The sequence below is a fragment of the Colossoma macropomum genome, unplaced genomic scaffold (genome assembly GCF_904425465.1).
Source record: "Colossoma macropomum unplaced genomic scaffold, Colossoma_macropomum, whole genome shotgun sequence".
In the NCBI taxonomy this organism is placed as follows: Eukaryota; Metazoa; Chordata; class Actinopteri; order Characiformes; family Serrasalmidae; genus Colossoma; species Colossoma macropomum.
The window spans coordinates 24,026,448-24,054,420 of NW_023494791.1; the positions used below are offsets into that span (position 1 = coordinate 24,026,448).

Here is a 27,973-nt window from a genome sequence, read left to right on the forward strand (position 1 = left end):
AGCTCTTCATCGAGTATGAGATCAGTTTCTGACCTTGGTTGCCTGGACTGTTCCCAACACTGCTGCGCCTGATACACTTGTACTAGAGCAACACACATTGTCGTAATACTACTAGATATACATGAAAAAAGGAACAAAGGGTGTACTAGATAGGTAAATAAACTGGCAGGTCAGTGCATATACACCTGACCTAATGAGTGACTTATGAAGAAGCAGACTGCAAGGCAGGAGGGCAGGACAATCTGTTGTGTAGTAGATGTTGACTGGTTCAGTTTGCTCTGTTTAATTATTAACAAATTAAAAATCACCTCACTGTTGTTTAGAAACTTCACATCCAATGACAAGGCTTTACGTAAATTAATTGGCCCCAAATCCCACAACAACTAAAATCTCACAGTTAGATTCCAAATGTTCTGAGATGAGGAGAAGGGTGGATGAAACTGTTCGGTCGGGACGGGCTGAGGAGAAATCAATAGAAGGCAAAGCTGGGCAAGTGCGAGTGAGGTGAGTGACACTTTGACCTAGATACATTAGTCTAAGAACGCTGTATGTCCAAACCTGCTCTGTGCATCAGTCATGGAAATTAAAATGTCCTTTTTTAACTTTAAAGCAACTTGAAAAAAGATACATTCATGGTAAGACAACGGGTTAAAGAACAGGTTAAAGAAGTTAATATAAAGTTAAATAAATAAATATCAATCTAAATAGCTTGACTGAGATCTGAGATCTCGACCAATATCATACGTTTTCGAACACCTTCTGACAGTGTTCTGTGTCCATTTTTTTGTTGTGAAGGTCTTCATGGAGAGTGTGGCTGAAATGGACATTTCTAGCCCTCTGTGTCCTGTATTTGGTCACTCCGCTTCTGCTGAGACTCTTTCCTGGCATTGTACAGCACCTGGTTTATTCACATGCCAGTATGTTGCAAATTTCCACTTGAAATCACAGCATGTCTCCTGTGCAGTTTATTGCAACTATAAGATTAACAGACATTAATTTTTGTATCTCTCCTCAGTCCTGTACTTCGTCGACCTGAGTCGTCCCACTGACCTCGGTCTAAACCACACCGCTAACATGTACCTGACCTCAGAAGAGGGGGTGACACTAGGCGTGTGGTCAGTCGAAACAACTATGCATTGTTATACATTTTGTCAATGTGCAATGTCTGTTTGCAGTGTAAAATACAGTTTTCAAATGTGCTGTGTCTTACATTTTCTCTCATTATCCTGTTCTCGAATTCCTGTGTATTAGGCACACTGTCCCTGAGAAAAAGTGGAAGGAGGCCCAAGGGAAGGGGCTGGACTGGTACGAGAAGTCTTTGGGTGACGGATCACCTGTTTTCATTTATCTTCATGGCAATAGAAATAACAGGTGGGCAAACTTGTTAAAAATGTTGCTGTTGATTTTTTTTAGGCTTGTAACTTTTCAGCTGGATCATGTAGATGGCTCATGTTTGCGAATGTCTGCAAAAGTAAAACAAATGAATTGACAGTGAATATTTCCAATAAAGTCATCTAAAGGAGTGTCCAGTAGCATTTTCATGGAAATACAAATGTATCTTATAACTGCAGCTATATAATTGTGAGTACTTGAACTGTCACACAGTAATGATGCAGTTTGAGCCAGATAGGTATGAGTCGGGAATAATGATTCACTGAACAAGCAGAACCCTGTAGAATGTGATGGAACTAACTCACAGTGAAACTGAATGCTTCCAGTACAGTGTGATGAAAATCACCTCAAAATGATGTTAAACCCTTTGGAGGGCCCAAAGTTTTATTGCACACTTCTATTAAGATAATCTTAGAATAGCTCAGCCAGTTTGCATTGAAGTCTGTGTAGCTACTGAATAATAAGGCTTAGCATGTAATAAGTGTGGGATCTTCAGGGGTTAATATGTTTACACTGTATTAGTCTTAAATGTAGGCAATCATCCAAGACATATTTGGTGTATTAAGTTTGCTTCTTTAGATTTGCACTGAAGCTATTGCTAACACGTAATGGAAACTTATAACAACAATACAAAATGCTACCTAAATCTTGCCAAGTATTCTCAAATACACTTACCTTTAACACTAAATGCTATTTTCTGTATTTTTGTCCGTTGTCCGTTTAGGTCTATTTGAGATTACTTATCAACTTGACATTTTTTGAGGCAGGTGTATGATGTTTTAGGCAGTTTCCACATTTCCATTATCCATTACATTAGCCAACTGGCACCAGGACAAAACTAAAACAGCAAACTTGGGACACCAAACATATCTTGGCTGATCCACTACATGTTGAGTAAATGGTTTGACTCTTAACCCCTTTTCACAGCAGCCATGAAATGCAGATTCTGTTTTGGAGGTCTCAGTTTTTGCGCTATGCATTTTTTCTTTAATAATGTTGATGCAATATATTTCAATGGAAATGTGTATGATTTACAAAACCGGAAGTGAGCTGGATTTTTGTCTTCATAGGTAATCAAGTCAGCATTTATAAAAGTCTATATTTTATATATATATATATATATATATATATATATATATATATATATATATATATATATATATATATAAGTAAAAAAGTATAAAAGTAAAAATATTTAGTGTGTTGACAGTGTTTTGATATAAAGGAAGCTGCAGTTGCTCTGACAGTTTTATCTTGGCATGGCCATCACCATGAAGAGTTGTGAATTGTTCTGATGGCAGGGGGTTCTCACCTTTCACTCCTCATTGCTCACTAGCAGCTCAAAACAGAGTCACAACATTACACAGAGAGAGCCAACAGTGTCCTAATTAGTCTGATAACACAGTTACTGGGAAAATTTTTAACTGACCATATTAATTCAAAATATCCGAGCCCACTTCCATTCTGCCAGCCTGCAGAAAGGGGTCAAATTCACCTATTTTTCAACCAAAGAAACAGCTAGTATTTTGTTCTGTTATGCTTTAGTTCCTGTTACTCATTAATGCTTCTCTTTATGCACTTTGTGTTGTAAGCATTTTTGTGGAGTGATCATTAAACAGACCAATGAGATACAGTGTCCACTGTACTTTGGTCAGTCAGACACTGTTACAAAACTAGGTTTCACCTTTTTACAGAACGGAAAACCAAATGTCAGCTTTACTGTCACAAATACAAGTTTGCAGCACACCTTTGATCAATTGTAGATGGATTAACTATGCCTCCCAATCATTTGTGTTTCACTGATTGTATGACTGCTTTATTAATGTTGTATTTCTTAAACTGTTATTTTAACAGAGCAGCCCCAAATCGAATAGGAACTGCCAATGTGAGTAGCTCCACTATATTCACTCTTAGAAAACTAACTGATGTGATAAAAATGTCCCACCTACAGTATTTTGGTGTTGCAGATCATCAGTTCTCTTGGCTATCATGCAGTGGTTTTGGATTACAGAGGTATGTTATAACAAATCACAATAAAAATCCTGTGGTGATCTGTGAGCTGAAAATGGTTCCTTGTCAAATACAAAATCTTTTTAGGATTTGGAGACTCCACTGGTGAGCCCACAGCATCTGGACTGATCACTGATGCCCTCTACCTGTACCACTGGGTGAGGGAGCGCAGTAAGGGCAGTCCACTGGTCATATGGGGTCACTCAATAGGCACAGTGTAAGTAGATGTTGGTATTGATTTTTCATAGCATTTGCAATCTTTGCAATCTAGTGACAACATAAAGTATATTCATTTAGTAACTTATGATGCTTTGCCACTGTCATGTAGAAAAAATGTTTTCTGAATCTGCTGGGCAATCACTTTCACACATTTTTTCATGTTATTATATATGAATATTACAAATCATGAACATTTATAGCTGCAAAGACATTTGTCTTTGAATTTACAGAGTAACAACTAACATTGCAGTGAAACTTCAAGAGCAAGGTAATAAACCATTTACTGATTTTGATACACTACTGTGCAAAGTCAGGGACCACTCTTAATTTATGTAATTTTAAGTCAGTTCTCCAAAACTGTCCAGTCCAAACTTTTAGGTCTGGAAAAAAAGAGATAACATATATTTAACAGAAAATTACACAGAGGCCTCTTGCATTTTCTTCTTCTCACCATCCAAGTAATCCCAAACACACATTTTGTGATGCTGAGGTCTGGGCTCAGGGGTGAGCCATTGTTCTGAGAACACAATCAGCTCTGTTTGACTTTTTAACATATACACATGCTTAGTATTACATTATTTTACACAGCAGAAGGATGGACAGAAACACATATGGATTTTTGGTGTTTGATTTTGTCTCATCACTCAGACATAAAGCTTTAAGTACTGTTTATCTGATGGTGACAGTTTTAGTGTCACCAGCATGTGATGGGTCCCTATCTTTTAATGATTTTTTAAACTCCAGTTTTGGAAACTTAATAGTTGTTTTGACTGGAAATTAAATGGTTTCTGACTTGTGTACAGAGCTGTATATTTGTTCTAAAAGATGTGACATCCCTCAGTTCTTTTTCAGTTGTTTAACTTTTCTATAATCTTTAACTTTCATTCACTGTTTCTACTGTAGTAGTGATATTGACATTGCACTCAAATTATGCATGGTTTTGGGGTCACAGTCCATAATTTACACATTTCATTTACTTTTGCTATTCGTTGCTGATGTGTTTATAGCTGAACAATTGCACATTTTTCATAAGTAGTACAGTAATACAAAAGCTCATAAATATTCATATTTTTCCAGGAAACCCTGCTGATGGAGTGATACTTGAAGGTGCATTTACAGATGCAGTACATAAGGGATCCCAAAATCCTTTTGCCTGGGTAGGTGACACCTTTGGTCTTACAAATGTTGGCATAATTCTGGTAATACAGGCTTTTCCATTGATACCAACACCAAAAAAATTCTTGTACATCTGTATTTGGTTTATACACTTAAAAAAGATGCTTCTGTAAGGATTTTTCAGTAAAGGTGATGGTTCTATTTAGAACCATGAGTACTAGCCTAAATAAAACTTTTTTAATCTTTAAGTAGTTCTTTGCATGGTGAAATCTTATGTACCCTACAAGGGACATTTGTTGCCTATCTATACTCAATCTGGGAACAGCATAGCAGGGGGTTAAGTGTCTTGCCCAAGGGCACAACCAACTGTACTTGGTCAGTCATGGGACTGGTTGAGGGTCCATCTCGCCTACCACTAAGCTACAAGCTACACACCATTTTTTCTAAATAGAACCTCTCTCCATCAATCTGAAGAACCATTTTACCATGCAAAGAACCATTTCAGCATCAAATTGGTTCGATATAGGCTAGTACTCATGGGTCTAAATAGAACTATTGTCCTTACAAAGAACACTTGAAGAACCATCTTTGTGATACAAATTCTAATTCTGATTCTGAGTAATGTCTAACAGCTGTTATGGTGCATCTCCTGAACTGTGTATCTGTGATGTACTTAATCGCATCTTTTTTCTCCTAGTATTACTGGACATTTCCTTACATTCAGTACTATTTCCTGGGCTTACCCAAAGAAGAGAAAGCCACTGTGCCCAACGACATTAAGTATGTGTAAAACTGACCCGCAGAAACGGTTATTAACAATTTAGAATATAATAGTAAATGGAGAACACCACAGTAAGTCAGTCTTATTACCATGTTTCTAAATGAGAATATGCTGCTTTTCCAGCTTGAAGAAAATGAGGATGCCTCTTCTGATGCTTCATGCTGAAGATGACCAACTGACGCCCTTTAAAATGGCTCAGGAGGTATGACACATGAATAATCACACCCCATATTCGTGTTTAGTGTCATCAGATGTATACTCCTGAGTTAAACTCAAATGCAGATTCATAAGCCATATTTTCCTATCCAGCTTTACAGCATAGCCAGAGAAGCCCTGAAGTCAGACAAACAAATCAAACTGGTGTCGTTTGATAGTTCTCTTGGGTATGGTCATAATGGACTCTACAGAGACCCTGCTGTGCCAGGCATCATAAGGTAATGTCTCAAATCTTGTATCAGTTCTCACTGGTGAAGGACTAGATTATAAATAAACACAGGCAGAAAACTTATTTTTTGCATTTCATATTATTTACATTACAGGGAGTTTGTGCAGTCACTGGCAGCATAACTACATGGTGCAAAAGAAGGGTGTCTGGGACCAGGTCATGGCCTTCAACATTATTTTCATATATTCTAATTTATGATACATTCTACTGTGGAGATCATAGATTGTAGATGTAACAGACTTCATCATCCACCACACTGTAATTCCTTCATAGTCTGCAGGACAGTAAATTCTGACGTCTAGTAACTTCTAATATAAAATGTAATGCTCTTTTTAGTTATGATAGAATCAAGCTGTTTGTGTTTTTTTATGATTTTTAGTTATTCAGAGCTTCTTACACTGGAGTGCTGAGTGGGAACTTCATAAGCATGGCAAATATGACGAAAAGAAAAATAAAGGAAATGTTTTAAAGTAACTGACTGTGCCTGCTGCCTATTGTCTTAGGTGAATAACAGACTACTGCTGAACGCATTTTGCAACATTTTCAATTTTTGCTCACTCTCATGCTAGGAAGAAACTATAGGAGGACTTGGACAGTAGCCTTTGCTGTTGCAAAAGTTGATACTGTACTACTTACTTAATTCACTCTGTTCCTCACTGTTACAGTTGGTAGATTTATTTATGTAATTTTTCTGTTGAAGTGAAAAGGCTGCTTCTTATTTGAGTTCTGAAGTTCAACATATATTTTCTCTCAGCACCTAATTCAGTCCACTGCTGCTCCCACACACCACTCAGTAAGACCGCCACCTGGCCCAAACTATGCGTTTGGGACACTTCTTGCTAAAAACTATATACTCACGTGTTTTTGTGAAAAAGGCCTCCGAAATTTTTCCAAGTAGAGTTGAACTGCTTGTGTGTAAAAGTGAGACAGTGCTTTAAGCTTAAGCTATTTGCAGTAGCCTACTTGTAGGGCAACAAAACATTTAATCACATTCCACTGAATGAATAACAGTCATAAACTGAACTTGCTTAATGTTTCTGAATGGCAATAAATGGTGCCTTTTAGAAAAATACAGGTGCTTCATTTATGTATTCTGAATTCCATTGCATCCCAGCCCTGCTTGGTATGAGAGTCAGATCAAAAAGAAAATCAGTGGTATTGCTGAACCCCAGCTTACACTCTTAAAAAAGATGGTTCTTTACTAAAGGGAATGGTTCTGTTTAGAAATATGAACCATGCCACACTTAAAAAGGTGAAATGGTTCTTCAGACAGATGGAGAATGTGTTGTACATGTTTCTGCATTGAAAACAATCCTAAATAGCACAACAGAAAATCCCATTTTGGTGCTGTATGGAACTATTTCCAAAAAGGTTCTCTAAAGAACCATATACAACACAATTTCTATCAAACTGAGGAAGCATTTCACCATGCAAAAAACAATTTAACCCCTTAAATGGCCATGGCCCACTAGTAGGCCCACCATTTTATTACACACTTTAATAACCTAAGACTAGCTCAACCAGTTTGCTGAAGTCCCTGTAGTTACTGCTTTAGTGTGTAATATGCCTGGCATTTTAAGAAGTTAGGAATGGAATGGTTCTATATAGAACTCATGGTTCTAAATAGAGCTATTCCCTTTACTAAAGAACACTTGAAGAATCATCTTTTTAAATAGTGCTAACTATGAAGCTGGGAATGGGAAAAAATGTGGTCTGAAAAGGTAGCTGTTGTGTTTCTACCTTCATTACCCTGCTGAAAAAAAAAACAGAAACCATTACGTGTTTCTGTTGATTTTGCAATGTGATTTGGCTTCTTAATGGGTTGATATCACAGTGTAAAGGATTCTAATGGTTTCTATTGGTTCCTTTTCAGCAGGGTAGGTCCTCAGAATGTTGCGAAACTCTTCACAAACATGATCTCATTAATTGTGTCAGTACGTGAGGACCCTTACTGGCTACATGAAGTAGGCGTTTCCAGTCAGGTACACACAGTCCCTCCAATGACCCCTCGAAGTCAAGAGTACGGTACAGCGTAATGACATGTAGGTTTTCTTATCACACTAGACTCTAGGTACTCTGAATTAGCCTACCTTTCAGTAACGAGTCCAAAAACAGCCATTTTCTTCGGCTACCGTGCTGCAAGATGAGGAGAAGAGCGGATGGAGCGGTTGGGTCTGAACGGACTGAGAAGAAACCGGCAAATGGCAAAAAGGCTGTGGGAGCGCGAGCGAGGTTAGAGATGCTTTCTTTCACTCTGCTAGGCTAAAGACAGAACAGTGGCAAAAGACTGTGGAGATAAAAACGATAAAACTTTTAAAGGTGAGATTTCATCTTCACTGCTCCATAGCCTCCACCTCTCGAGCTGTTTATCGGTCTCAGCCTACTTCCTTGCTCGGATGGTCAATAAGAAGCTAAAAGTGAACACACCTCTGCTAAGATCCAGTGCTAAACCTAGTTCCAAAACCTGCATAGCCTAACACCTTCTGACAGTCTTCTCCATTTAATGTTGTCAAGGTCTTCATGGAGAGTGTGGCTGAAATGGACATTTCTAGCCCTCTGTGTCCTGTATTTGGTCACTCCGTTTCTGCTAAGGCTCTTTCCTGGCATTGTACAGCACCTGGTTTATTCACGTGCAAGTATGTTGCAAATTTCCACTTGACATGACAGCATATGTCCTGTGCAGGTTATTGCAGCTGTAAGATTAACATATCATTATTTTTTTTATCTTTCCTCAGTCCTGTACTTCGTCGACTTGAGCCGTCCCGCTGACCTCGGTCTAAACCACACCGTTAACATGTACCTGACCTCTGAAGAGGATGTGACACTAGGAGTGTGGTCAGTTGAATGAACTGAGAAATGTCTGTTAGCAAACAAATATGAATACAGTTTTCAAATGTGCTGTGTCTTACATCTTCTCTCACTGTCCTGTTCTCTGGCTCCTGTGTATTAGGCACACTGTCCCTGAGCAAAAGTGGAAGGAGGCCCAAGGGAAGGGGCTGGACTGGTACGAGAAGTCTTTGAGTGATGGATCACCTGTTTTCATCTATCTTCATGGCAATACAAATAACAGGTGGGCAAACTTGTTAAAAATGTTGTTGTGGATCATTTTTTCAGGCCTGTAACCATTTCAGCTGGATCATATAGGTGGCTTATGCTCTGTAAATGTCTACAAATTAAATAAACTAATTGACAGTGAGTATTTCCAATGAAATCATCTAGTGTCCAGCAACATTTTACCTGCTAGTATAGAGTGTGCAGCTGATGATTTAGAGACATGAGTACTACCTGCAATGCTGTTATATTTGAAACCTCTTAGTAATCTGTCTGTCTTCCATATTCTTTTTAATGTAATCAAGGTAATGCATTAGATCTGTATTTTCTGTTCTTACATTTTTCGTTTTGCTCCTTACATTCCTGTTAATTCCCATTGTCGTTTAATGCCCCCAATCCAAGTAATCTTTACCCTCTGGAATCATTAAACACACAAAGGAGACATTATGAATTGCACTTTGTCCAGAACTCTGTTACAGAACCTAGGTGAACCCTTTTACAGCATAAAAAATTAAACATCAGCTTTACTGTCACACAGTGAAGTTTGCAGCACACTTTTAGTGAACGGTAGATGTTCTGAACCACTACGTTATTTTTGTTACTTTGGTGCTGACTGATGATTTTTTTTCTGGTTTTATTTCAACAGAGCAGCCCCCCATCGAATAGCAGTTGCAAATGTGAGTAGCTTCACTATTTCCGCTGTTAGAAATCTAAACAATGTGAATCATGTTCCACTGACAGCATTTTGGTGTTGCAGATTTTAAGTTCTCTTGGCTATCATGCAGTGGTTATGGATTACAGAGGTGGGTTGAACCCTGTTACTCCACTTATCATCAGTGCCATATCTTCAAATGGTAGCTTTATAGGAGATGAAAGACATACATTCTGTTAATGTCATAATAGTGTATTCCAAGTTGTTTTCAGTACAATGTAAAAGGCAGCGGGTGTGCTAAAAATATGCATGAGTATTGTGTTGCTATTCAAGGAACACTATATAGTATTTAAGTGTACAGTTGCTTTCTACCTCTTTTGTTCCTGTATAACTAGAGATGGATATTGATGGGTATCGGTATTAGTGACAATTAATGGGTATTGTAAGGAAAATAAGTCTAAATCTGATCCGATTCTGTAACAAATGTAGCCTGAAATAGCACGCTCTCACATTGTGTGATATTGTTAGCTGTATGTCTTCCTATGGTAGAGTAGAGTGTTTCAGTAATTTGATAAACTAAATGATGAATGATATGTTAAATGATGAATGATAACCTACTTTTAGATCATCATCAGAAGGTTGCGGGTTCAAATCTCAGGACTGACTGGGTATTCCTTATGCCCTTGAGCGTGGCACTTAACCCTCCACTGCCTCAGAGAGTGATGGGCTGCTCACATGCTGAGCATAGTTGACATTTTGAAATTTCCCCTGTAAAATCAGTAAAGTATAATATTGTAAGTGATGTGCTTCAATTAAAAATATCTTTTTTTAAGAAGAAATACCGGACTGGTATCAGTATCGAACAATACTCAAGGTTTCAGTATTGGTAATGATAAAGAACATGTGTTATTGTGCCCTTTCTATCAAAAACACAACTCTTAATGGAAAGTCTCACCATAAAGCAATATCAGTCTTTAAAACTGTCAAGAAAATTTAATTTTAATTATATGAATGTTTTATTCTTGCATTTCAGTATTTGTGTACACATCATCTTATGCATAATGTAGCACTTTTATAACTGAAACAAATTTGTAATCCCAGCATGTGTGTTTTTTTCTATGTTAAGAAGGCAAAAAATTAAACATGGGAGGTGACATGCAGATCTGCTTGAGTAATCACCAACTGTTTTGTTAAGCTCTCTGACACCCAGCCAGTGCATCAAAAGAAATTATTATGAACATTTAGTGAAATATATAATCTATTAAAAATATTAAAAATGACATAATTCATTTAAGTAATTATTATTCCAACATATTTGATCATTTAACAGTAAATACATGACAGCAATTTTATTATTTTTTACTGTTTGTCATCATTACTATTACTTAATATTTTAGAAACTTGTAAATTGTTCTTTCTCAGATATAACTGCATTAAAATTCTTTTAGGATTTGGAGACTCCACTGGTGAGCCCACAGAGCCTGGGCTGACCACTGATGCCCTCTACCTGTACCACTGGGTAAGGGAGCGCAGTAAGGGCAGTCCGGTGATCATATGGGGACATTCACTTGGCACTGGGTAAGTAGACATGATGCTACCTTAGATACACCACTATAGCATTTTAAAAAAGGTAGTTATTAAGATAAAAGAATGTCACAAATCATATATTATATTTTAAAACACATGGACATGTTATTATTCTGTTTGCAGAGTGTCAACTAACATTGCAGCTAAATTACAAGAACAAGGTAAGAAATAATCTTTACTGGAGGATGTTAGGATGTTAATGTATGCTGTTTTTCAGGTAAACTAGTTTAAGCCCAAAAATAATTCTGAGCTCATAGCTCTTGTGGCCTTACTTTGAAAAAGTTAGATGTCATTATGATAAAATATATCATCATGCGTTTTAGAGAGCATGCTCACAGTGTAATCATTTTGTTTATACAAGACTGAACCACAACACATGAAAGGTGCACAGTGTAATCGACACATATTTACTAAAACTGATGGATTAGTGAAAATATTAATCATTCAGACTCCCTCAGTGTCCTAAAAAGAAGTCAAAGTCTGGTGAAAAGCCACAATAAGGACGTTTCATTTCCTTAGGTTTGTTATTCATGGCCCTTGTTGCTGGCTGTGTTATTTCAGTTTCTATTGCGCATTACATTATTTATTTTAAGATGTCCTAGAAATGAAATTAACACTACTACCATAGATTACCACAGGCCTGTCTTTCTAGGTAACCCTGCCGATGGAGTGATACTGGAGGGTGCATTCAAAACTGGAAAAGTACCACAGGGATACCCACATCCTTTCACCTGGGTAGGAAATCATCCTGGATCTTTCACATGTTGGTGTTATACTGAGAAGTAGAGAATATCATGTCTATGTACTTTAACAGCTGTATGATCATTTTCTTTATGACATATATAGCTATGGGTATGAACTACGGGGGAGCGCAAAACTAAGTCCTACATTCCTAGCGCAAAGCTTGAGAAAAGCTGTGGTAGTGAAACTGCATAGAACAGTCTGTAAACAGCTGCTGTAGTGAAACTGCAGTAAGGATTTTAAGCTGCAGGGTCGCTACGGAAACCAGAAAAACTCAGCTGATTTCCATGCATTTCACTTATGAGGACATAAATTCAAAATTCTCTCTTTTTTTTTTCCCTCCCCACAGTATTTAACCCAAGTTCGCGCCCATGCATATAGCCTTATGATTGATAGACATACTGTATCTTATAATGTATATCCATTGTTTCTTCTTTTTTCATCCCAGTATTATTGGAAGTTTCCCTACATTCAGTACTTCTTCCAGGACAGATTAAAAAATAATAAATTGACCTTTCCCAGTGATGAAAAGTAAGTATAAGGCAATGGCATTCAACTAAACATTATAATAATTATATATAATAATTATTATAAAATCATTATATAATTATTTCACAATATTGAACATAAAAGAGATTGATATGTGCAGTAGACTTAAAAATGTAAGCCATGATCATTACTTCATTGCTGAATGAGGATATTTGTGATTTTGCTACAGTTTGGAGAAAATGAGGACGCCTCTTCTAATCCTTCATTCTAAAGATGACCATTTGGTGCCCTACCAGACAGCTGAGGAGGTATGACATGGCAAGAGATACAATATACAATCAACAGTGGCTGTGTGTGTGATTGTGTTATCAGCTGTGTTTTCCTGAGCATAAATAAATAAAATTCTGGTCCATAAACTATAAAATTATTTTCATAACCATTATTTTCCTGTCCAGCTCTACAGCATAGCAAAAACCGCCATAAAGTCAGATGATCGAGTCAAGCTGGTGTTGTTTGATGGATCTCATGGATATCTTCATAATGGACTGTACAGGGACCCTGCTTTGCCAGGCATCATAAGGTAATGTTTCAAACCTGTTTTCTTTTCTTTTAAGTCTTTGTATCGTTACAAATATGAACTTCCACACAATTTTCAGATAAAAATGAATGATTGCATTTACATTACAGGGAGTTTGTTGACAGCATAATCTAGAAGCATCAAAAATACTCTCTGAAGTATTCAGACATGCACCGATTTAAAACTGCAGAGCGTCATGGATGTTTGCCTTCAACACTTCAGTTATGCTACAAAGATCATTCCTCTGCTGATGTTAGAACTGCAACTTCAGCAGCTGTTATCCTGCAGAATTCATCATTCTTTTGTGGATTAAACGTACGCCATAAACAGTTGAAGTGAGCAGAAGCTGATTTGTGTTTTTGGGGTTTGAATTGATGCAAATTATTGCTTTTGTTCATCTAAATAAATTTTGCTTTGTATCATTTCATTCAATGTATTTCTTTAATTTGAACACCTATCAAACTGCTGGTTACCACATAAAGTCATTTTTAGGTTGAATGGACAAAAACATTTTTACAGTATATGAAATGACATGATGAAAATGTTTGTGAATATTGACTCATTAGAATTATCAGAACTGAAGATTGGTAGATAGACAGTGGACATGAGTGTATTTTGTCAGTGATTGCCAAATGATCAAAAAATGAATGATAAGTGGTGGATGAGCACTTATGATGATGATGATGAGTAATAAAAGAAAATGAAAGTCCCTGATTGCGCTGTGTCATTGTGTGAACAACAGTGCAGGATTCTTGGTCTAGAAGAGTCTGTAACATCATGAAAAGTACAAAACCTAAAGGCACGTACACTATATGGACAAAAGTATTGGGATACCTACATGTTACACTCACAGGAGCTTTTATGACCTCCCATTCTAAATCCATAGCCATTAATATAGAGTGCCCACACACACACCTTTTCATAGCAACTTCCTCTCTTCTTTGTGCACTGAGGCAGTCATGCTGGAACAGAAAAGGGCCTTCCCCAAACTTCACACAAAGTTGGAAACATAGAATTGTTCAAAATGTCTTTCTATGTTAAAGCGTTAAGATTTCCCTTCACTGGAACTAAGGGGTCTAGGCCAACCCATAAATACAACCCTATATTTTTCCTTCCTCCACCAAACTTTACACTTGGCACAATGCAGTCGGGCAAACAATTTGAAACTCTGCAGTGAGTAATTCAACAGAGGATAGGCACTGTGCGCTTTAACACTCAGTAGCTGCACTCTGTCAGTTTGCATGATCTACTGCTTCGTGGCTAAACTGCTGTTGCACCTAGGTTCCATTTCACAATAAAAGCACTTACAGTTGTCAGGGGCAGAGCAGGATAGAAATTTCACAAACTGACTTGGGGCAGATGGGGCATCCTATGACAGTGCCATGTTTAAAGTCACTGAGCTCATCAGTATGACCCTTTCTACTGCCAGTGTTTGCCTATTGAGATTACAAGGCTATGTACTTTTATCCACCTGTTAGCAATGGGTGTGGCTAAAACACCTGAACTCAATAAGTGGGAGTTGCATCTTCAAAGGTTCTCTAAGTAAAGACAGTGGTTCTATGTAAAGACATTTCATGCTTAACTGGTTCTTAACATGGTGAAATCGTTGTTCAGATCGATGGAGAATGTATTCCATTTCTTTTGAAAATAGTCTTACATAGCACCAAAAAGAGTTCTTTTATTGTTACAATGTCAGAACCATTGCCTTTGCTAAAGAACCCTTGAAGAACCATCTTTTTAAAGTGTGTATTATCAAACAGCACATGATGCTATTCTACATGAACTTCAGAGTAGAAAAAACACTAAGACAGTAGATTTTTTCTATTTACTCTTCCACTTCTCCCTAAATCGGATCACATTTCATGTCATGGCTACATTTAATGTACATTTACAAACAGCAATGAAACTGAATACATGAAGTTTGGAAAGAAAAACTGCAGCATGAAAAAATTTCTTAATGAGGAAAGAGGGCAAGAAAGCTGGATAATGCTGCTGAATTTGTAGGGAAATCGTAATTAATCTGTATTGTACAGTAAGTGTTTCAATCCTCCTAAACCAGTACAGCAACAGTAGTGGTGGTAGTAGTCATTCTCCTCTTCCGCTCCTGCTGCACGCACTTGGATGACGTGGCCGACGGTGGCTGAGCACTGGGCGAGAGGCGTTTCGAAGTTCAACACTCGCTCAGCGCTCCTGTCCGCGATTGGTCGAACCTGAACGTATGGGAGACTTTGGCCAATCAGCGTCGAGTGCGATGCTTCACCGTGAAACAATTCGCGACATATTCGCATGAGAGAATCCCGAGCCATCCACTGTCATAGAACCAGGAAGGAGGAAGGTGGGATAGCTCCAAAAAAGATATAGTAATATCCCAGAATCAAACTTTCCTCGAAAAATGACAGGCTCGTCCAGGTGGAAGGTTGCAGCGGTGGTCTTAATGCCTCTTTTAAGTCTGTTATTACCGGTGCGAGCGGATGAACATGATCACACGGTAAGGAAAATGCTTCGGGGGCCGAGAAGCCCTTGTATCTCTGTTTAGCCTGGTGGAGGGGGATATTCATGAGAAGAAGCGGTTAAATGTCGCCAGCTCAAATGTGAAACAAGTTAACCTGTCACAAAACTGCTAGTGTCTTGTTAAAGTGGTTTTAGACCCCCCTCCGTTGCTAAAAAGCTAAAGCGAGCGGCAGCGACGTGGTCCCGAGAAACCAGCCTGCTAACAAACGCTCACTTGGCTAACCCCGCTAAACGCTGTCAGCTCTGTAAAAATAACTAGCGTCTGCCTGCAACCTGAAGTGAAGTGCAATTAATACACTGTCATCGTGTCTGCTTATAAATAACTCGTGAAATGTACGGCGAGAACAAATAAAAGTCGACAAATCTAAGGTTAGCTTGCTTGCTAGCGTTCGTTAACATGTCCGCCTGTGCACACAGACGTATCCGGTTCGGCCTGCCACGGCAGTCAGGTTAGCTTAGCCAGAATCAGCACAACGCGGCGGTCAAACTTATCCTTGTGGACAGTTTAAGGCGATGCCCTCAGAAATGTCAAATGAAAGTACTAACTACTCGATGGATCGGATCAAAGACTTCTGTGTCTCTTTTGTGAACGAACTAGCTGGCTGGCTAAGTTGGCTAAGGCTAGTTATTTCATTTTAGACGTTAGCAGACTGATGCAAAAGCTGAAAAAAAAAACAATGACAATACACGATAGCTGAACTATTTGTGTTGGATCATGTTTTTTCTACGTCAAGTATGGACATTCATGTTGACTTTTGCTTGAGTCAGAGCATTGATCTTGTTTGCTTTCGGAAATCTCTTCTGTGTCCTGGATCACTGAAAGCTCGGCGCTCTCAACACTGACTGTATTGTAATCCATCAGTGAGAGTTTACGGTTACAGCCACACAACTGGCGGATTGTAGCAGAGGGACTAAAAGGGTCGTAATTATGCATTAATGTGTGAGTGTGTATGGTGAGGACACTGTCTTGGATCTAAAAGTGTGTGTTTCTATCTGATGTGCGGTCAGTTTTTGGGATTTGGTTATTTGGTGTGATGTTGGACTGGACAGATCGATTGTGTTGCTGAGGTATCAGTCAACGCTCTATGACGCTCACTCTCTCTCGCTCTCTCACTCACACACACTTTTCCTGATAAGAAACCTTAGAGAACCTCTTTTGCTTCCATGTGCTGAGTTTGCTGAAGTTTGTACAGGCACAGCCTGTATTAGTTGCAGATATCAAGGCTTTGACATCTGTAAATAAGTTGGAAATTTAAAATATACCCCTATAAAATGGGCTAACTAACTTCCAAAGTTTTCCTTCTTGATATCTTTGTAATGAAACACCCTACAGACGCTTTATCTAGAGATAATTTCTGTCCCTGTGAAGTCATTGTAAGGCTGAGACATTGTTGTGGCCATGCGTAACTCAAAGACCTTCATTGTTTATGTTCTGACCAGGTACATCCAACTGTGGTTCGGCACTGTGACATGAATGTGACCACCTTGCTCTGCATAGGTGGTTGTTTACCTTTGCTACCTCAGGTTTACCAAAAGAGCTTTCTGTTTGACATAGTTCAGAAAGTTGTGTTTAATGGTAATTTATGATTATTTATGTTAATTCACTGGGTAATGTTTGTCGCTAAGGGTAAACACTGTCATGGGTCATAACAGTTAATGTGTTTGGTCGTCTATTGAAACTTTCTAACAAAACCAGAATAAGAAATTACCTGGGAAACATAAATAGTTTAACATTTTTTAGAACCGTAGTTCCTCAGTTATACTATTTTAGGCTACTTATTAAGAGGATGTGTTCTCGAGTTGTTGTGTCTTGAGACAGCCAGTCTTAATTGTAAGATTTGCTTCTGCCTTTGGAGTTCCCTGTGACTGACGTGATGATGGAAGTGTTCAGCTTATGCATGTCAAGCATCGGAAAGCTCCACAATGGCAAAATATCATAAAGAACAAAGAACACCACCATAGCAATTTACTGATGAATCCTTTGAATTGTGAGAGGAAGCACTCAGGTCTTGGTTCAATGTATCAAGAACAGACAGAGATTTAAAAAAAATCTGAAAACTTCCTTTACAGTAAAATGTTATCTCTCTTCCACTACATAAAACGCTCTAATACATGCTGTACAGAAAAAGGAGTCGTTTACGAGAAAATGTGATGATTTTTGCCTGCTCTGAACCATCTTCTGATTTTTTTTTTGGCCAAGTCAACTTGCACCAGCAGTTGGGGGAAAAGTACTATTAACTGTTAACATTAATATCATGTTTTCACCCCTGACTCCCTCCACCCCACCTGTCATCAATTGAAATGCTCAGCTAGCTCAGAGACCCTTCCTGATGGTGTTAAACTTGGAAGTAGATCTTGGTACTGAAGAGAAATGTTAGAATTTCTGATTCAAGTAAGACAAGAATGTGTGGTTAAAAAGGAGTCACCCATGATTCACATAATCACCTTGTTTTTAAAATATGATGGAGTTAGTGTTAAAATATTTTATATTATTATGTTAGTGTCATGTTAGATTTTTAACTGGTGGTGTTCTTTGTTGACAAAGTATTGGTGGTTGTTGGTGATCATAGCACTATGTCATATTAAAAATTATTTGAAAAAAAATATATATGCCGAGATACAACTGAATGCCTAAACTGATTGCACTCATGCAGCGTGATGGGCTAAAAAGGTGGAAAATGGTCAAACCCTTGAAGTCCAAAACAACATAGATGCACACTTGCAGTTGGTGTTGCTAAAGACTAAAAACTATCAGAGTAAGCAGAAACTAACTACTAAGACGTATTCAGAGAAAGTCATCATGGGGCATGTAAGGCCAGACAACTTTACTGACTGTAAAATATATCTGCCAATTGTCTTTCTTGGACAGAGTTATCTGAATAGTTCATCTAATATGGCTGAACATGCATCAAGTCACGGACAGTCATCACTTTAACCTCTTAGTCATTGGGTCGTTTGCAATTTGAAGTGCTGTAATATAGAGTATTAATTGTGAGGTGTCTAACATTTTTGGAACTAACTTTCCACTCAGCTCATCACTATTTCTTGGCAAATTATTAAAATTGCTCCCAGTCCAGACCATCACATCCTCTCAGCATTAAATCAGGTGGCTCCTGCAGTGTATCTGTGCAGGTTGTTCATTTTATACTAATCCCATTATTCAGTGTGTCACTATCCACATCACAATGATGGCTGTGATCTCCAGGTTGGTCAAGTTTGCTAATCACATGAGTGGTTGGTCTTGTTTTGCTGCATCAGCTGTGTTAGATTAAGGACTAAACTCTGCCGTAGGGAGGATCTCCAGGAGCTGGTTTCTTATTAAACAGTATCCCTCATATCCAATTCTGTAGAGCTGCTGTGCTGAGCTTATCATGTTAAAGGCAGCTCCATTTTACATGTTAAGCAAACTGAGACATTGTGGTATCTCTTCGGTGGTCACTCACTTTGTGCTTGCCAAGTCTAACCAAAATGTAAAAAAAGGACTTTACTGATTCCTACATTACAGCAGAGCCCTCTTTATTCCCCTGTCACTTTACCAGGGTGGAAAACTAATATTTTAGGCTAAATTTTGGTTGTCCAAAATTGCCGACCTCTCAGTTTTCACCATCCACAACTATTTTAAGTTGGTCAGAGTCAGAACTGGGTGTGATTAAGTTTGTAAATGTGTGTCACAGTTCAGTTTTTATGTAGCCTAATGCAAAAGTGATAGTTTTCTCATTCTGTGTTGCTCTGTCTGTCAGAATAGACTGTCAGATGGAGTGATGCAGGGCAGACTTTATGGAGTAGGGTACCTATTACTGTGTTGCATCTTGAACCCTTTTCCGCCCCAGATCTCTATAACTGTTGGGTTCTGCAGTCTACCTGTCAATCCTGCATTTGGCCTATGTAGTAGTAGGCTGTAGTAGTGCCCTGGAGTAGTTCGTCACTACACTGTGAGAAAGTACACGTCATTTAGGGCCAGTGGGTGTGGCACGTTCAGACGCATGCATTGAACCTTTGACGTTCTTTCTGAGATGTTTAAAAAATGGGAGGGTTCCAGTGTAGCTAGTTACACTTTCTCAGACGTGCAGTCCACTGGCACCTCAGAGCAGGTAGTTGGCACTCCTCTTCAAACGTATTTAAGCGCCAGACTGCACTACATTCTTCCTTCCTTTCTCCACATTGGTGGTGTTGACACACTATGCGGAGAACCGCCACATGGGAGTGGGAAAGTGGGAAATGGCAACACCCAAACTTGGAAGAAAAATGAGGAAAGGGAAAAAAATTGATGTCATTTTCAGTTTGCCAAACTGTCATATTGCATACCAATGTTGTCCATGTGAATGTCACTGGAGAGCAAATTTTAATGAGATTTTTTTTTTGTATGTAGTATACAGACAAAGAAGAGGTGGTTCTGTGGATGAACACAGTGGGGCCCTATCACAACAGACAGGAGACCTATAAATACTTCTCCCTGCCCTTCTGTGAGGGCACTAAGAAGACCATCAGCCACTACCATGAGACGTTGGGAGAGGCTTTGCAGGGAGTAGAGCTTGAGTTCAGTGGCTTAGACATCAAGTTTAAAGGTAATTATCATTTTGCATTGACATTATTTGCATTAGTTATTTGCATTTTACATAACCCTTTTTCATCAGTTTGATGAAGATAATAGCTTCATGAGTGGGCTTAGACTGTGTTAATGTGCATAAAGAAAAATGTATTGTGTACCACTAGAACAGTGCATTGTAGTACATTGTGTAACTTGTGCAAAAAGTTATTTGGTTGGCATTGCGCATTTAATATTTTCACATTTGAATATCTTTATGGAAGAGTGCAAGAAAGATTCTATAAAATTGGCTTAAATGTATTCACTGGAGTCCTGGAGTTTTCATACATTTTTGGGGGAAAAACAGTAATTAGAATTTGTCCTTCACAGAGGAAGTAATGCAGACGACATACTGTGAAATTGACCTGAACAAAGCTAAAAGAGATGCCTTTGTCTACGCCATCAAGAATCACTACTGGTACCAAATGTACATAGATGACCTGCCCATTTGGGGTGAGTAGTTCAGGATTTTAATGCTTTGCCATGCCCAACTTATTGATCAACATTTTGTTTGAAATTCATTACCATCAAGGTGTGTTCACTCTCAGCTGTCCTTCTAGTTTGAATTTTATGTTTTCTGTATGTGTTTTTCAAACTGTAGTGTTCATACCAATGTTTAACCATCCTATATTTATCTTATGCTGCTTATTTTAGTAGTAGGCTGCAGATCTGGCTATTGCACACAAGCCAGTGACACAAACAAATTATTTCTGAAATTCTCCTTTAAGACCTCATATTTGGGTAATGCTGTATGTTTTCCAAGATTTCATATTTTCATGTTTTGTAAACATATGGACTTGATAATTGCATCTCAGGGATTGTTGGAGAAGCTGATGAGAATGGGGAAGACTATTACCTCTGGACTTACAAAAAGCTGGAAATTGGCTTCAACAGTGACAGGATTGTGGACGTTAACCTGACAAGTGAGGGGAAAGTCAAACTTGTGCCAAACACAAGGATTGCTATGTCTTACTCAGTGAGTACAATTTTATTAGAAGTCCTTATAAGACCACCTGTGAATACCCTATTTTTACTTTTTACCATGTGCAGCTGGCTCTATCTAAGAACAGCATAGCTTAATGTCGTAATGCTGATATGAAGAAGTTGCAGATATTGTAGTGTTGACGCTAATTCTAGAAGTACTGAAATAAAACTTGTCCCCCCCATCCAACATCATTGTAGGTGAAGTGGAAAAAATCTGATGTGAAATTTGAAGATCGATTTGACAAATACCTTGATCCATCATTCTTTCAACACAGAGTAAGTACTAAATTTTGATAAGGACTATTGACGTAAGATTTTTTTTATCCTGAGAAAATGATTGTTAAAGGTTGTGATGCCTTAGTTTAACTTGTGTGTTTTCTCCATTGATAGATTCACTGGTTCTCCATATTTAACTCCTTCATGATGGTTATTTTCCTTGTGGGCCTGGTGTCTATGATCCTGATGAGGACACTGAGGAAAGACTATGCCAGATACAGCAAAGAGGAGGAAATGGATGATATGGTGAGTTATTAATTCGGAGCATTTTCCAAATGAATAACACTGGGCCTTGCCAAATGAGGAAATGGTTTTAGTGTAATTGAACAAAAAGTGCTGGTGGATACACAAACCTAATACCAAAAAGGACAGTAGGTAAAATGCAGACTTGAAAACAGAAAGCAGTGATTTATAAATCTACTTTGATCTGTATTTAAATGAAAACAGTACCAAGACATAACATGTAATGTTTACCTTATCAGCTGCAAAAAAGGAACAGGGGCAGTTTAAGACTAGGAATTTCATGCTTGGACATACAAGGAGCATCCAGGAAAGACCCAGTCCTTGATGAGCATGGATGGGTTGAGGATCACCACTTTGGCAAAAATGCATCAGCAAAAAATTCAACAGTTTAAAAATAATTCCCCTGCCAGGGATTGCAAGGAATTTCAGCCTCTACAGTGCGTAGTAACATTATCAGAAACATTCAGAAATCTCGGTTTGTAAAAGACAAGGCCAAAAATCACAATGAACGCCTGTGATCTGCGAGAGATGGCACTACTAAAAACTTCAAACAGGCATGTTTCTGTATTTGATACCACTGCTTGGGCTCAGGAATACTTTGATGAACCATTGGCAATAAACATAGCTTGTCGCTGCATCCACAAATGCAAGTTATGACTATACTATGCATGGTGGAAGCCATATGCCAACATCATCCAGAATCGGCATAGACTTCTCTGTCCTTGAGCTCATCTAAAATGCATTGATGCCTAGTGGAAATATGTGCTATGGTCTGACGTGTCAGCCTTTCAGATTATTTTTGGAAATATTGGACATCGTGTTCTCCAGGCCAAAGAAAGAAAGGACATTCCAGATTGTTACCAGCATAAAATTCAAAAGCCAGTGTCTGTCATGGTAGGGGGGAGTATTAGTGGGTGACTTGCACATCTATGAAAGCACCATTAATGCTGAACACATTTTGGAGCAACATTTGCTGTCTTCTAGACGCCAGCTTTCTCAGGGACGTCCATGCTTATTTCTACATGGCAACACCAAGCCACATTCTGCATGTGTTACAACAGCGTGGCTGCGTAATCAGAAAGTACGGGTCCTAGACTGACCTGCCAGTAGTCCAGACTTGTCTTCCATTGTCTTATTCAGCTCATAATATGATGCCAAAAGTTCTGTATGGTTGCACAGCTCTTGACTTGTATAACAGAAGAACTGTAAAAAATTACACTTTCAAATTTCTATCAGTTGGTGTCTTCAGTCACCAAACAATTACAGGCATCAAATTTAAAATGAGCATATATTTACAAAAAAAACAAAGTTTGTAAGAAAAAACACAACTTTTTGTAAAGTTTTCAGTGTAATACAGGTCAATTACTGATTTCTTTTTTTAATTAGAATTTCATATACCGCCCCAACTTTTTTGGAATTGGGTTTGTACTTTTGCTGGGTGGAATTGTACGTGTCTTGTGGCAGATGTCTTGTTCATGACATGACTGTGCAAAATTAATAAAGTAGATGTTAGTTTTTCTGGATAAGATTAGATGAGTTCATTGAAAATTGGTCAGAAAGTTTAAGACACTGCATTGACTGACTGAAATGATTTAAGTCTGGGAATTCACACTGAATAGGTTTCTGCTGTTTCTATGCTTGATGTACCATATACACTGTTTTTTCTGTCTGTACACAGGACAGGGATCTTGGGGATGAGTATGGGTGGAAGCAAGTTCATGGTGATGTGTTCAGACCCTCCAGCCACCCTCTGATCTTCTCCTCCCTTATAGGCTCTGGTTGCCAGATCTTCTCTGTATCCCTCATTGTCATAGTTTTGGCCATGCTTGAGGATTTGTACACTGAGTGAGTTTTCAGTAATTTACCAAGTAAATAATATGCTGGACTATAACCAGAATGGTCGTGTCCATGCAGTAGATTTTCTGAAGAACTGTCGATTCATGGATATGTAGTGTGCTACTTTCAAGAAAAGAACCAACCAAAAAGCTTTCTGACACTTTCTAGTGTGTTTGTCGTTGTGGTATTTTTTATTTATTTATTTATTTTTTTTTAAAACAACACATTTGTGGGTATATTGACAACTATTTTCCTTTTTCTCTTGTAGGAGGGGGTCCATGCTGAGCACTGCTATATTTGTGTATGCTGCCACCTCTCCAGTAAATGGTTACTTTGGGGGCAGCCTGTATGCAAAACAAGGGGGTAAGATATTGCTGTCTTGAGTTTTAATTCTGAGTCCTCAGCTGGAAAATGAACTGCTGTGGCTCATTAATACCATAAACAAAGAGGGGAAAAAATTTTGCTTAAGACATCAGTAGCAACATACATAAGACATTGCTTCATGTGCAACCATGTTGACTGACAGACTGTGTTTTATTTTAATGCTACAAACCTCTGGGCTAAATGCCAGTGTGCTCAATCACTGTTATTGAGGAGTTGTTGCAGTAGCATGGCTGTTACTTTGTGTGCTTTTGAGCAGGGAGGAGATGGATAAAGCAGATGTTTATCGGAGCATTCCTGATCCCAGCTATGGTGTGTGGTACAGCCTTCTTCATTAACTTCATCGCTATCTACTACCATGCCTCCAGAGCCATTCCATTCGGTACTATGGTAAGTGCTTAGCCTGGCCAGAAATGATTTGTCCATGGGGAGTTCATACTTGCTCCTGGAAACATAGCAGGAACTGTGCTAATCAATGAATAATCCATAATGTGAAAGCTTTCTAGGCTTCGGGTGTTTTCACACTTCTTCTTTATTGCTGGTTTGCTTTTACACACAAGAATCCCATCCAAACCATGGACTGATTGTGCAATTCATAAGTCACTTTTCTACATACAGGTTTGCAAAATGGTAGACACTACCTTCATCAATTTGCAGCTTTTTATTATTTTCCTTGGATACAAACATTGAACAGGTAAAGAACAGCACTTTTGGTCCACAGCAGTACTTTCTCTGCCATCATGAAACTTGAACAGGGAATTAACATGATAATTTGAAGCAGTCACATTACAAAATGGAGTAATCACGCAACCCACACTTAGCACCAGGAGCCGTTAGCTTCCACAGATGCAGCGCACTACACCAGTTTGCTGGAAGCAAACCCCAGACCACCGATTCCAGGAGGACCAGAGATCAGTTCTCTGGACTGCTCCAGGGCTTAAAAACAGCGTTCACATCAAACATACTGAACTCGCAGAGGAAGCGGTCCTGGGTCCTGCAAAAACTCTAGTGTGAAAATGCCCTTAGTTTTAGTGCTTTTGGCCTCGCAGCGCAGGGTCCTTTTTTAAAAATTGTGATGCCATAACAGTGGACATGAACGTAACTAATGAGTTGGTGTCTTTGTTTCTCTGTATTCATTACTCCAAATACTTTACTAACATGAATAAAATAATCAGAGTGTTTTGTGTAGGTTGTTCCAGTTCTCTTGCGACAGTAACCACCTATTTAGGAGTGTTATTAAATAGACCTAGTCATGTATTCAAGACATTCCCTTGATTTTTAACAGCTTAAGTGTCTCCCTCTTGTTTAAACGTGACTTGATTTTGTGCCTTATTTATTAGTCTGTTGATAAATTAAGTGTATTGTTTTTACTTGGTTGATAAGTTAAAGGTTCAATCATGAAAACTGTGCTGTCCATCATGCCGCAGTAGTGCCATATTGATATCACAAACTGAAGTCCATTAGAACATGATTTTATGCAGTGTTCATTTTTGCTGAATCACAGGTTGTGACTACTTGCACTACATCAGCTTCTGTTCTTTGCTGTACACACTGATTTTGATCTAGTTTCTTTGAGGTTATTTACAGCAGCTACTTGAAACGTTTCAGGCAAGTATGATTTGGAGTGGAAGAGAGTGATGCAGTCTGTCTTTCTGTTTTTCAGGTTGCGGTGTGCTGTATCTGCTTCTTTGTCATCCTGCCCCTGAACCTGGTTGGGACGATCTTGGGTCGGAATCTCTCAGGTCAGCCCAACTTCCCCTGCAGGGTTAACGCTGTGCCCAGACCCATCCCAGAGAAGAAATGGTACGCTCCTCCTTTATTTTTAGAGACCATCTCGTAACTGTTATTTTATACTGAAGAGGTAGTTAAATATTGAGTGAATAAAATTTCTCCTCCTTTCTGCCTGGAGTATAGATAAAGTCTAGATTGCAGTTTGATTATAATCTGAATCAGTTTTATGTTGCACACATGTATAAATTGTCTACAGAAAATACTAAGATAGAAAATGTGTATAAAAAGAGATGAAAATGTGTGCATGTGCATATGTACGAGCTCTGAGACGACATATTGTCCAGTATGGTTGTCTTACTGTGAAATTCAGTGTATTTTACATCATGTATCTGTGTATGCACCAGTGGAAAAACAGGGATTATCATCATTAGTACCTCACCTCTTTCTTCGTTTTATTTATCAGGTTCATGGAACCAGCTGTTATCGTGTGTCTGGGAGGCATTCTACCATTTGGGTCAATATTCATTGAGATGTAAGGCTGCTATTCCTTCAATTGATTTACTTTGTAGACATGAGATGCCCAGTATCACTTGTTTAAATAATAAAAAAAACCTTGTTCGCTTCTTCTCAGGTACTTTATTTTCACCTCATTCTGGGCCTATAAGATTTACTACGTGTATGGCTTCATGATGCTTGTGCTGGTCATCTTGTGTATCGTGACTGTGTGTGTGACCATTGTTTGCACGTACTTTCTCCTCAATGCCGAAGACTACAGATGGTGAGTGTCGCTTATTTATGAAAAGAACTTTCCCTGTCCTACTTTTCTGTTGTGGGCTTAATTTAATGAATTTAAATGTGGTGTGATGGTGTGTCTACCCCACCCCTTGCTTTCTTGGTTTTTACATAAGGATCAGATTTTAGTTCCAGGGAAAAGGCAATTGAGTCATTTCCTAGGAAATTGTCAGGTTCTATGTTTTAAACTGCCTTCAAACCGAATTTCATAATTTAATTTAATTCTTTTACAGGCAGTGGACAAGCTTTCTTTCTGCAGCCTCCACGGCGGTTTATGTTTATATGTATTCCTTTTACTACTATTTCTTCAAAACAAAGTGAGTTGAACTTAGTTTTCTTCCAAGGCTATGAATGCTAATTAATGAAGACTTTATTTTTACCCATATATTACTTTCTGTATGGTGATAAATGTGCTTGAGTATCTTTGGTATCTTTCTTTGTAGTGTTTGAATGCCTAAATAGACTTTAAGTGTCTAAGTAGACTAAATAGACTTTGTGACCAAGTGTCTATTTTATTTATTTATTTTTTTTCTTTCCTTCCCTCTGCAGGATGTATGGCTTATTTCAGACATCATTCTATTTTGGGTACATGGCTGTGTTCAGCACCGCTCTGGGTATAATGTGCGGTGCGTATGACAGATTTGTTTATCAGGACTTAACAGTTGTCTCTTTTCTACATTCTGCCTGCATGATCAGTGTGTAGTCTGCCATCTGAAATTAATGAATATGGAAAAAGTCCATCCTTAAATATTTAACTTTGTGTGTCATAAGTGTATTTCTTTGTATGTCCCTACAGGAGCAGTTGGTTACATGGGAACAAGTGCCTTCGTGAGGAAGATCTACACAAACGTGAAAATCGATTAGCATCTCTGCAGCAGAGCTGTGATCAGCCGGCATTTTCCCAGCAGTGGCGGGCACAAGTCTTTGTTTCTTTTGCAAGAAGAGATTGTGATCTTATCTTGTACAAATCTAGTTTTCCATTTTCTCAGTGAATTCAAGGTTGGAAAATTGTGCACACAAAGGCAAAATGGAAGATGAAATAAACATGAATTTTATTTGTTTTTTTTTGTTTTTTTTATTATTAATAACGTTTCATTTTTCCTCTGGAGCAAATGCATAGAATTTATGCAGTTTAAAAATGGAAAAAAATGTAAACCACAACCTTAGTTCTCTGATAAATCTGTCCCACCCATCACCAGTGAACATAGACCTTTTATTGATGGAATAGTCTAGCTCTCTTCAGTGAAGAGGCCAAAGCGTATTGAAAGCCTTTGTTCTATTATATGAGAATATTGGAGAGTTGGGTTTGTGTCTGTGCTCCTACCTGTCTTTTATATTACCGAGTTGTGTGATGCCATTGTTGTATTGTTTTAAACACTTGTTTTGAATCACCAAGAGCGTAACATACATTTGAATTTTCAAAATGTCCATGTTGGATATTTTTTCCATCATTTAAAAACTTGGTGTAGGCTACTAGCATCTGTGTGGCCAGACTTGTTCACGTAGCACCATTTTCTCCCCAGTTTACACTAGCTAGTTCAAATCAAATGAAAACAAATAGTTTGGGTCAAAAA

General features: G+C 38.3%; 2 protein-coding genes across 4 annotated transcripts; both read left to right on the forward strand.

The window, feature by feature from the left end:
• The first annotated feature begins 242 nt into the window (after positions 1 to 242).
• On the forward strand, positions 243 to 13,769 carry si:ch211-117n7.7 (uncharacterized protein LOC751622 homolog). 3 transcript variants are annotated; one of them, XM_036574544.1, is made up of 13 exons: positions 243 to 504; positions 8,478 to 8,599; positions 8,699 to 8,798; positions 8,914 to 9,033; positions 9,661 to 9,691; positions 9,772 to 9,817; positions 11,115 to 11,244; positions 11,377 to 11,414; positions 11,906 to 11,988; positions 12,443 to 12,525; positions 12,713 to 12,791; positions 12,939 to 13,063; positions 13,171 to 13,769. In XM_036574544.1, exons 1-13 carry the CDS (start codon positions 419 to 421, stop codon positions 13,193 to 13,195), a joined length of 1,068 nt encoding a protein of 355 aa, XP_036430437.1. In that variant the 5' UTR covers positions 243 to 418; the 3' UTR covers positions 13,196 to 13,769. The 3 variants fall into 3 exon arrangements, with proteins under 3 accessions (XP_036430437.1, XP_036430436.1, XP_036430435.1); XM_036574543.1 differs by lacking the exons at positions 8,478 to 8,599; positions 8,699 to 8,798; positions 8,914 to 9,033; ... (7 more) ...; positions 12,939 to 13,063; positions 13,171 to 13,769 and adding exons at positions 796 to 917; positions 1,016 to 1,115; positions 1,252 to 1,371; ... (7 more) ...; positions 5,828 to 5,952; positions 6,058 to 6,437 and having other exon boundaries at positions 256 to 504; XM_036574542.1 differs by lacking the exon at positions 243 to 504 and adding an exon at positions 7,525 to 8,195.
• A 1,683-nt stretch (positions 13,770 to 15,452) lies between these two features.
• Positions 15,453 to 27,908, forward strand: tm9sf3 (transmembrane 9 superfamily member 3). The gene is made up of 15 exons (XM_036574545.1): positions 15,453 to 15,548; positions 19,941 to 20,136; positions 20,487 to 20,609; positions 20,972 to 21,132; positions 21,339 to 21,416; positions 21,531 to 21,662; positions 23,338 to 23,504; positions 23,764 to 23,858; positions 24,136 to 24,266; positions 25,540 to 25,679; positions 26,071 to 26,139; positions 26,239 to 26,385; positions 26,633 to 26,716; positions 26,949 to 27,025; positions 27,196 to 27,908. The coding sequence occupies exons 1-15, from the start codon at positions 15,453 to 15,455 to the stop codon at positions 27,261 to 27,263; spliced, it is 1,764 nt and encodes a 587-aa protein (XP_036430438.1). The 3' UTR covers positions 27,264 to 27,908.
• Positions 27,909 to 27,973: the final 65 nt, after the last annotated feature.